The 10,798-nt window shown below is 42.0% G+C and overlaps 1 protein-coding gene and 1 long non-coding RNA gene across 9 annotated transcripts in view; one reads left to right on the top strand and one right to left on the bottom strand.

Annotated features, from left to right (window-relative positions):
* VRK2 (VRK serine/threonine kinase 2) overlaps positions 1 to 10,083 on the bottom strand; it is a 49,434-nt gene extending 39,351 nt beyond the window's left edge. For 5 of the 8 annotated variants that reach the window (XM_080587896.1, XM_080587899.1, XM_080587893.1 and 2 more), the window contains exons 1-2: positions 7,833 to 7,964; positions 7,507 to 7,647 (exon numbers count right to left, since the gene is read on the bottom strand). In XM_080587896.1, coding sequence (XP_080444022.1) covers positions 7,507 to 7,642 — 136 coding nt within the window. In that variant the 5' untranslated portion in view covers positions 7,643 to 7,647; positions 7,833 to 7,964. Of the gene's footprint in view, positions 1 to 6,470; positions 6,494 to 7,506; positions 7,648 to 7,769; positions 7,965 to 9,952 lie in introns of those variants that run through there. The other 3 variants (XM_080587900.1, XM_080587895.1, XM_080587894.1) reach the window with 3 other exon arrangements.
* LOC308193344 overlaps positions 8,067 to 10,798 on the top strand; it is a 95,202-nt gene continuing 92,470 nt past the window's right edge. Inside the window, exons 1-4 of the long non-coding RNA XR_013949558.1 lie at positions 8,067 to 8,201; positions 10,281 to 10,356; positions 10,479 to 10,542; positions 10,658 to 10,793. This is a non-coding gene — a long non-coding RNA (uncharacterized lncRNA). The remainder of the gene's footprint in view (positions 8,202 to 10,280; positions 10,357 to 10,478; positions 10,543 to 10,657; positions 10,794 to 10,798) is intronic.

Raw genomic sequence — 10,798 nt, forward strand, 5'->3', positions numbered from 1 at the left:
TTTCTCTTCCTCTCCTTCATCCCACAATCACAGCTACCATGCCACTGAAAAGTATAGAAATATAAAATGCACTCTGAAATAATGGCAAAGAAGATGCCACGCTGCCTTATTTCCAACTGTTGTGCCTACACAATAACCTACCTCACGTTAACCCATGTCCAGAATTCCCTAGTTTCATCCAGGCACAGCAGTTGTGGTCTTATCATCCTCTTTTATCGTGAATCTCATCCGTTTTGTTGCTGAGTGCCACAACCTTAATTAACGGAGCTTTATAAATGTTAATATGACATGGTAACAAAAGAGCGTTTCTGGATGAACTGCCATTTCCTACAACCACTCCGCACAATTGCATTCAGTCTGACAAAGAAACGTGCCAATTCTATTTGCCAGTTCAAACGTGCTTGTTGTAGTTTTAGCAGTTAATTTGTGGCAGTCACATTTAGAATATGGTGAAATATTTTCAATGGCTCTCACAGAACCAGTTTTGTTGACAAAGTTTACACAGTGGAAAAGAAAACAGCATTGATTTGGCAGTTTGAAAAAACATCCCTGCTCCTGTCCACAGCTGCTGTCTTTGCCACTGCCGGGTATTTTGAGAATGTATTTGTTTTGGAAACATGAACAAAATTATTTTCAGAAGTTCTTGGGTTGCTAGCATTTTGTTTTTGCCTTGTTTCATTGGATAACTAATCCTGAGAGTGATATTGTCAGCTTAGTTTTTGCAGAAATAAAACCTAACCTTGAAAATACCACACTTCAGCGTTACAGGCTGCCTATAAAAAAGCTGGAAAAATTCAGACCCCAACTAAAGTCAAGCCAGGAGCTGTTAAATTCAGTGGCTGACAAAAGGGGGGAAGCATTGCTCAGAGTATCTAACAATAGAAAATAATCCAAGTTGCAGGATTATAGTTTCTAAAAGCAAAATGTAAACAAATAAATCAGAAGTAGCATCTGCTAGTTAACACAACTTCAAACATATCCTACATACGGAGAGTACTAAGGCAAATATTTCAAGGAAAGCAAAGCATGTGGCTTCCCAGCTACCCTCCCAGCCCGCTTCCCAATATTCAATATTTCCCAATATTCCCAATATTCAATATTTCCCCAAGAACTTCAGTGCTTCAAGTGTATGACAATGCATCAGTGCTTCCTGGACAGACCCTATTCTGAGAGAAGTGTTTTTTCATATAAAGAGAAGAGCATTTATTCATAAACACTCTGAGCAGTGTTTAGGATTTTTTTTTCTAGATTCTTCTTCGAGGTATCTTTATGAATTTAGAGTTTTATTATACAAATTACATACACATGGCCCTCTACTGTGCTTGTGAAACCATCTTCCACAAGATGCAAGTAAACCGTTTTCAGTGGAAAATTGTGCTCAACTGCTAAACTGTTTTGCAGATAACTGCAAATGCCTCCAAGTTAAGAACACTTAGTACTGCTAGGAAATTTCACTGTACTGCTTACTCATCTTTCTGGGAAGCCTTCTTGATTCACTAGAGCCAAAGTTTTGTATTCTACAGCAACGGGAATTTGACTTTCAAAGTTAATTACTCTAAGCTGGAATAGGTACGACATATCCTCTAACCCCAGGCAGAAAAGCTATGCATGGTCTGCTCTTACAGCACTCTCAGATGGGAGGCCAGGCCTCTAATATTTAAAACTTGATGCACAAACTGTTTTCTGGCACGATTCTGCTCTAGCCCATCTGCTAGTTTGATGCACTGCCCATCAGAAGATACGATGCCAGTTTCAGTAGGTTACAGGTGCCAAAGACGGCTGAAGAGAGTGCCCTCCATAAGGCAACAGGTGCCCTATCTTTCATCCACAGTTCTTCCTGATGACAGATAACACTGCTCAGAAATACCTCCTTCACTGAAGATAAAAATCAAACCTGCCCTCTTGCCTTTTAGCTTTGCTTAGCATGCCAGGGTCTCGGTCCCTGACCAGAATTCCTGCAAGGTAGACAAATAAAGAGCAAAACAACAGCTCCCAAATGACAAGTCCATACATACGTATGAAAAAACAAACAAGAGTGTCAGAACACTAAAACAAAACAGCAAAGATCTCAGCAGAGTTTGTAACAGACTTTAGATTGCTGTGTAAAAATGAGTTATGCTTTAAAAGTTGCATCTTTTTGCCTCCAAAGCTTACCAGAAAAAGAAGAAAGAAGATTCAAGAGGAAGCAGTCACCAGCAAGAACCTGTAGAAGAGGGGATTTTTTCCAGGTGAAGCAGTCTGGTCCCGCTACATGTGGCCAGTCCTAAGTGATCACTGAGTACCAAAATCAGGCTAAATTCATGATTTAATTTGCCCACAGATGGGGTGAAAAATTATAATTATAGATACAAGGAGATTACCTAGAGTTTAGTATTAGTGACTAGATAAAAAGACTCTTTCCTGTGGTGATGTTTGTCTGGCAATGAATTTATTTTCACACTAAGGTTCACACCTACTGGTACAATGAGACCTTTGCTGAAATGCATTTTAACACCTGAAGGTTGAGAAAGATCCAGCCCTAACCAGACAGTCACTTGGTAGTGTTTTTAATTACAGCTTTCTGCTATTAATGTTCTTCTGCTGAATTGATAAAAATCATCTTGAACATGTATCTTTAGGTATCATTTTTTACTGAATTTTTAATTTGTTTGCTGCACTACAGTATTTTAGTGAAGCTAATTTAAGCAACTGTTGAAGTACTTAATTTCTCTAAAACCAGTTACTAGTCTGCTTCCTAACTCAAACCAAGAAATGAATACAGTGACAGAACATGCTTCCATCAAAGCTGCTCTTCCCTGACACACATGCACCCCTGCTCATGGCTATACAAATTATCCACGGAATAGGACACACTCTTTCTGAAACACACAAAACCTTTCTTTCACATGTCAGCTTTTTTCCCAGAACACCAGGTCTCTGAGTATCAACAGCAGAACACATCACGACCCAAGCCTAAAAGAAGAGGAGGCCAGCATCACACCTCGTCTATCTCCACCAGCCACCCCTTGGAAAATGGGGAGGAGAAAAAGGCGATACAGGTAGCAAATCTCCAAGCAGGATACAAGTATCGGTGACTGTATTATCAATATTCATTATCAATATGCCCTTTCCTGAGCTTCCCATATTGTAACACCACCTGCAAACATAGCAGTCAAACAGCAACACAAACACCTGCTGTAAAGCCAGCTACAAAAATTGGTTTCAAAACTTTTAGTTTTCACCTATCAAAGTTTCATCACAATATACAGGTATAATACAGTTAGATCCCATTTACAACATAGTACGTTATGTCATAACAGACACGATCTAACAAACATATACGAAGACGAGCATTTGGCAGAATTACCAGTTTTCATCAGAAAGACGCCTGAGAGCAGACAGTGGGCTCTTAACAATGGAATCTTAACAAAACATTGTGTGACCTTTCTGCATTTAAATTTTCAGTCCAAATTGTGCATTAATAGAGTCCTTGCAGCAGGACTAGAGAATGATTTATATAAAGACTGGTGTTAATTACTGGCTGTGATCAGGAAGATAAATGAGAGAACGTAGGGCTCTCAGTAGCACCCTCCTCAACTCTAGCTTACTTTCCACATGTACTGCTGCTGTTCTCCACAGGGCTACAAACTCTTTGTGAGACCAGCAATACGTCATGTCCTTCCCTGCATGCTCCCCATTCTGTCCCCACCTTATCAAAGGGGTAACAGCTCTGTTCGAGGAGCCTGACAACAAATCAGTACAGTACCAAAAAATAAAACAGCATGTAACAGCACAGGTAGTTCCAGCTTATGAACCATACTGCTGTCGCTACGACACAAGTGACATTTGAAAGAACATCTCTACGCGGCTCCTAGATGCTGCTTCTGGCAGCAGCAGAAGGTCTGCTCTTCGGGAACATTAGGAGGAAACAGTATTTGTGAGCCTTCTGCTGCTGGATTTGTTCTGGTTGAGGTACAAATGCAAAGGGAATCCAAGGGAAGGAACAAGTCAACAAAGAAATAGACAAGATGGCATACAGACAGGAAAAACAGGGAAAATGTTCATGGGGGAGAACCAAACTTGTAGATGTTGGAAACTTTCACACTCATAATTAGAAGCCCTGCACCTGAAGAGCTGATTAGCATTCTAGGGCTCGGGGTCAGCAAATGGCTTTCAGAGGCTTCGATTCAGCGAACCTTCCAAGGAATGCATCCCTAGTAAATATATTTTGCAGAGATACCGTAAAATTTCTCAAGTACGTTGTTACAGATTAATGGAGTATGGAGTACCCTTAATGGGAAATTAAGCTATAACAACGCACATCAAAATCTTTACACCACCACTGTAAAAATACTTATTAAAAGATACAGCCGGCAAAGTTAACCTTTACTTAGAAAAGGGCTGTGCTCTTCATATCTGGCAGTCAGTCGAATCTGACTCCACTCTTCTGTCTTGCCCACCTCTCTACAGTTTCTTCTTCGTTAGTTTCTTGCTGAAAGTTTAGTGGTCACTCTCACATCTCGCTGCATATATGTTAAAAACTAGGCTGAACAGTGCAAAAAGAAGGTGCCCCTCAGCAGCAAACGTGAGAGTGTTACTCCCAAAAGTGCATCACTTCCTTCACTCCCCTGACTCTCAGGTGGCTAAATTCTTTTGTAGGATGAAGCCTCAAAATAGCTACTGAATGGTATATCTTACATAACATAAACATGTACCTGACAAAAGGAGATGGACAAAACAAGAAAGCTTCAGTCAGGATACTTGAAGGAAATCTTGCTGATTTCCTCTTTTATAATTAAAAGATCAGCTACAAAGGGAACAAGGCCTTCAGTTCATTGCTACATGTAACATTCACTGTCCTTCCGAAAGAAGAGAATAAACAAACAAAAATACCATAATAAGTGGCAGCTGTATTTCTTCACCTATGCTGTCACTTATTAAAAAAACAGAACTGTAATACCAAGGGTCCCAGATTGTATTCTCATTCTCAGCTAACCCGCTGACTGCTTTCTATGTCGGTTCAGTGGGAGTCAAACTCCAACAAACACCACAGTATAAGAAATCACCTCAGTGGTCTGCGTGATCAAGCAGAAAACTAATCAAATTTGCATGAAACTGTTTGAATCCCATGTGCTACACAATCTACAAGGTCCAGTGTGATTTGACTGCAGAAGCAAGCGACATGTATTCTGATTCAGGAACATTTTTTTGTGTGACTCATGAACTACACCTACAACTACAACCTTGCTTTCTGTACAGCATCCCCAGCTCTCTCACTCCTTCCTCCCAGTGAGAGCCTTTTATAAGTTCATCTCCCCCTCCTTTGGACCCTGACCCTGCACCTGATATACCTCTCCCACGGCTTATTCTTGAATGACAATAGCCAGAGACAACTTCACTTCCTAGCTCATGCTAATCTTTATTTTCTTATTGTACCAATTTTCATATATTCTCTAGGCACAGCATGCCTCAAATGAGACCAGCTGATGTTTCAAAGGCCGTAAAAAGCTATCTATATATCAAAAGGATAAAGAATGTAAATATTATAAGCGTCTAACCTTTGACTTCTCTGTAACTGCCATTTGTTGAAACCCTTATCATCCCCATTGGTTCGGTTTGCTAACTTGAGCATGCATGAGCTACAAAAATTCCAGAAGAAACAAAACCAGAACCACCACTACAGAAGCCTAGCAGATGCACTCCAACTCTTAAGAGAAATGTAAGGATACAAAATAGTTTGTTTAATTAGCCTCAAACCACACAGTTGGTGAGGAAATTCTGTGCAGCAGACCACACCAAACCTCGTCCAAAGTAAAACAAACCCAGAACTTAAATACAGGGTAGATGCAGGGCCACAGCTACCCACTGTTTTCAGTGACTGTGTTTACTTCATCTGTAGGAAAGCAGAAGCAGTGGCACTTAGGTTTTACTGAAATCTTTTTGTTTCACTTACACAGGCATTCAGTGGAACAAAGCGTATTCTACTCTTCATTCTAACAGCCAGTTCACACCATATTTCCCCCCCCCTCAAAAGTTTATCCACTCAACCTTGAAGTCCAGATGCATATGTAAAATTGTTCACCCTCCTGCAGCCATACATTACTAGTGGGAAGCGCAACTGTTGGTGCCTGATCCTACAATTTGAAACTGACAGACATCTTCACCTTCATGAAACCACACTGAATCTAGCACAGCTCTGCACATTTGTGCAGAGAAGAACCTGCGTGAAGAACATCTTTTTTCATACTAAAGACAAAAGAACTGAGAAGATGCATTACAGGATGTCTGTTTTAGTGAAAACTGGTATCCTCATAAAGAAATCTGGAAATCGTGCTAAGTAGAAAGCTCATGCTGTATAACAAGGTATTAACTTTTTTTTCCTGATGCATCACTCAGTATGAAGGAAATAGCATTAAGAGATAAAGAGGTAAAAAAAAAAAAAACAACAAGTGGAAAACAAACTGCACTAGCAGAAGTAAAGAAATACTTACAAAAAAAGGGGAGGAGGCAGCAACTGTATTTTCCAGGGCAGAAATACAAAAGAAAGGAAAAGCTTTAAAAAATATAGCTGATTTATACATAAAATGAAATCAATTTAAGTATTAAGGTGGCTTGCTTATCGTTTTAAACACTAGTACTCCAAATACAGAGTTAACATACTTTTAACTTAATAGGATCATTTTTGGCTCCACGGATGATGTACTAAACTGCTTCTAGGTAAGTCTTTACCACTACCTTAAAACAAGTACAAACTAGTCCCTGACAGATCACTATGGATAGTTTGCCTGTAGGTACTGTACACAAGCAGTACAACGTAGGGAAAAAAAGTTCATAATACTGCCTTGAAAACAGCACTTGCTCTTTCCTAAGGACCAGCAACAGCAACACATACCTTATCTTCTCCAGTGACCCATGCCACTTTACAAACTGCCTTTCAGAACAATTCATGGCTTATAAAACACAGACCAAGTGAAATGCAGCAGCTTCTTCTGAAGAAAATGTGGAAACATATCCAGGAAAGAACAAATTAAGAACAGCACTTACGCCTCTGGTAAAAAATAAAATTCTAATCCAGAGGCAACGCCCTGCTACCTTTTGCTATTGTTATGTTTCTTTGATGCAAATCGACTTTAAATTTTAGTCAGAAGATATTTCCAGTAACCAGAAACCCATTACGTCCAACGTGGCTGCTTACAGAAGCTTCACCATCACTTTGAACAGCATCTCCTGGCAGTGCTTTTCACTGGCCTTTGACAGCACCCTGCCTACCCACACAAGCTCCAGAAGGAAGCACACCTGGAGCCAGCAAACCGGGCAGCACGGTCCGTGGAGAACACGGTGGTCCCCCAGCAAACTTCTGAACAAGGACACCCCACAGCGGGATGCAGAAGTCAGAAAACCCCCCTCTGGCACTGGTGATCACTGGTATGGAAATGGCAACCAGTTGTTTAAACCTCTCTGCACCGTTCATGTCAGAAAGCTAAAAGAAATTCATGTCACCCCTGTTAGTTACCGCCGGTGTTTTACCTAGATAGATCAAACCAAATCCTCCCTGGCCGATCTGGCTGCCCAGCCTCCAGACTTTTCCCTCCGTGTCTTTCAGGATCATGTCCTTTGGCAGAGGAACCGGCAGCCGACTCCTGCCGCGCTCCTTGGGCGGCATGGCACCTGGAGGGGGACAAAACGAGAGACAAGTTGTTGCCTTCCCTCGGGAGAAGCAAGATCCCGGCTGATCCCCGCCGCACAAGAGGCCTGCCAGCCGAGCGGCCTCCGCCGGGCCGCCAACGGACCGGGGACAGGGATGGGGACAGGGACGGGCGGCCCCGGCTCGGCCCCGCCGCCCCCTCGCCCACCTCGGCCGGCCCCAAACTTGGCGGCGAGGAGCTGCCCCCAGGCGGGGCCCAGCCGTCCCGCCGTGCCGCTAACTCCCGCGGGAAGCCCCGGGGCGGGGACGGGACGGGACGGTCCGGGAAGGGCCGGGCCGGATAGCCAGCAGTGCCCGCCCTCCCGCCCGGCGGTCCCGCCCCGGCTCCCCCTCAGCCCGCCCGGCCTCTCAGGGAAGTAGGGAGGGCAGGAAGGCGGGAGGGCGAGCGGGCACCGGCAGCCCCGGCCGGAGGAGCCCGCCGTCAGCGAAGGGCAGCCCTGAAGGGGCTGGGGTCGGGAGGCTCCTCTGACCCCGCCAGGGCACCGCCGCTCTCCACGGCTCGGGCTGCACGTTGCAAGTGAGGAAACTTTTTTTTTTTTCCTTGAAGTGCTTTCACACGTATCAAAGTAGTTGATCAGACTGCTCCCCGCCCGGGGAAAAGAGATCTCTGACAGGGCGGTTGGGGCACAGTGAGCACTTTAAAGGCTGCACCAAAGTCACAGCGCTGTCGTGGTGCCACCCGTTCAATTTTACCTCAGGATAGGTCCACTGGCAAACCCCGGCCATACCCCAGGATCCCTTTCACACACAGAAGTAAGGATACTTACAGAAAATAACGTGCGAGGTGGGAGAAGGACATGGTCACCTCACAGAGCATGGGTCATTACTGCAGGCAGGGGAAACCCACAGGAGACCGTGTTGTGGGCCAATCCCATCACCACTTTTTAGCTGATGGACATTAACTTTTTAGTCAGAGGACACTGAACCCGAGGCATGTGTATATATATATTTTTAAACGTTTTGCTCCCAGGACACACCCCTGACCCCAAGCAGACATTGTTTGATCTTTGCTTTACTAACAGGGCCCACACAGTCAGCACTCTCTGCATGGGAAGCCCGTGGCAGAAAGTGTGATCTTTCTATTTCCTTCTAATTTTAGAAAAAGTCTTCCTGCTCAGCTACAAGTCCTCAAAGACTGCCTCAAAGACTAAAATATAAAACAGGTCTGTGATAGACAGCAATTCAGGTGGAACTTAGTATTTATTGCCACAATAGGCTTGAACATACACCTTAAAGTTGGAGGCCCAGAAAAAGCTTTTCCTTGGGCTTCACTTAGCCAAGGTCTTTGTACTATATCATTGTAATCCACACAGCCAGCCACTCCTTGGTCTTGGTCTTATCTTCAGACTTCATTTTAGCAAAGAGGGCCCTGAATAGCTGTTTAACTGCACTTCTAGCTGAACTACCACATCTTCCAGGGAATGGCTCCATTTTTTTTTTTCCACTAACACACCAGGGCACTTTTTTTGGTGATGATTCCAAGAGTTCAAAAACAAACAAACTCCAGAACATCTTCACTGACTATAATTTAGCAGTAAACTGAAAATTTTTAATAAATTATGGCTAAAGAGTATGTTACTGTTATCAGTAGAGTAAAAGTGAAAATAGGAACGGGGAATACCAGGGCTTGTTTCATTGTTAGTGAGCACAGCATATGCTATATTGCTCTTTTTGAGAGCTCCAGGTAGGCTACATAACATCCAATTGACTCATACAACAAAAATACAGTACAGGTAGCTAAAACTGAAGTATGGGAAAAGATAGCTTTCAGCTTCAAAGCCGCAAACGCCCAGAAGAAATTGAGTTTATAACTCAAATGCTACCCTGAGACAAGGCCATGTGAAGTCTTGTTTATCTTTAGATATTATATATTTTAAAAATTGTGTAATTTAATATATAATATAAAGAGACTAGTAACATATATTGTACGAGTCACAGAAAATAGATTCCACAGCAGAATTTTTTTTTTTTAAGAAAGATTTTGTTTAGAAGTTTAAGCTTTTATCATTATTAGAAGAGTTAAAACCATGGAAATATAACAGAAACTACAAGTATCATAAACAAAGAATGACTTTCTAAGAAGAGGTAACTTCCTAGATACATTAAAATCCTGAAGAATAAAGTTATCTGAATCCAGGTACTTATTAATAAAGAACCCTAGCTAACAAACCAATTAAAAAAACCACAAATTTTAGTAATGGCTTTTTCATACAACTCTTTTTTTAAGCATAAAACTTCTGAAAAGGCAACAAACTTCAATAACTTTACCTGAGAAAAACTCTAACCAAAGAAATAACAGGAGGCCATCTTTACCCTATAAATAGGCCATTGCTGTGCTTTGTAGGAGGGACTGAGAAAATCTCTTTTCCTGTTGAGCCAAACTGGAGACAAGGCTTCCTTTTTTTTTTTTTTCCTACTTATCGTCAGACAATTAACAACCCTCCCAAGAAACATGAGCTTCATTAGTCAAGTTAAAGCCTCCATTTCCTCTTCACAGTTGGTTCAAATTAACAGTTTAGGAATGTGATGTAGGGGAGATGAATGGCTAAATTAATTATGGGTATATATGGGTTTTGTTTGTTTGTTTGTTTTTCAGGAAACCCTAACTATGGTGGAAGCTTCAAGCTTTAACAAGTGTTACTGCTAAATTCAAGAATCCTTATAGGAGAAAGGTGTGTATGCTAATAAGAGTAAAAACATACAAATCCTGCTAGCACGCAACTGAGTGTGATCTGTGTAGTCAGGAACAGTTGTTTTCTGTGAAGTATTTTTTTTTGTTCTGTTCTTTTAACAGGATGAAGGAAGAAATGTAAGGCTTGCTGTTCAAGTTATCCTGAAATATTGAATCTGAATGAAAGGTAAAGGAAGAGGTTTCCCTTTCTTCTATTAGTGTGTATTTTCATCTATTAAATATTTACTACTGTAACTGCTGTTTAATATATTATTGTTGGAATAAACTCTCGTTCCTTAAAGGTGTCAGTGTTGGAGGCTCAAGACACAGGCCCTGAAAATGAAATTACGCTTACTTTATTTATTAATGGTGCATTGTTGAAAGCAGCTGAAAGCCACAGGCCCTACTGGTGAGGAGTCAATTGTTCATGCAGCTCAGGTGGG

This window comes from Anser brachyrhynchus (genome assembly GCF_964034855.1).
Source record: "Anser brachyrhynchus genome assembly, chromosome: 3".
Lineage (NCBI taxonomy): Eukaryota > Metazoa > Chordata > Aves > Anseriformes > Anatidae > Anser > Anser brachyrhynchus.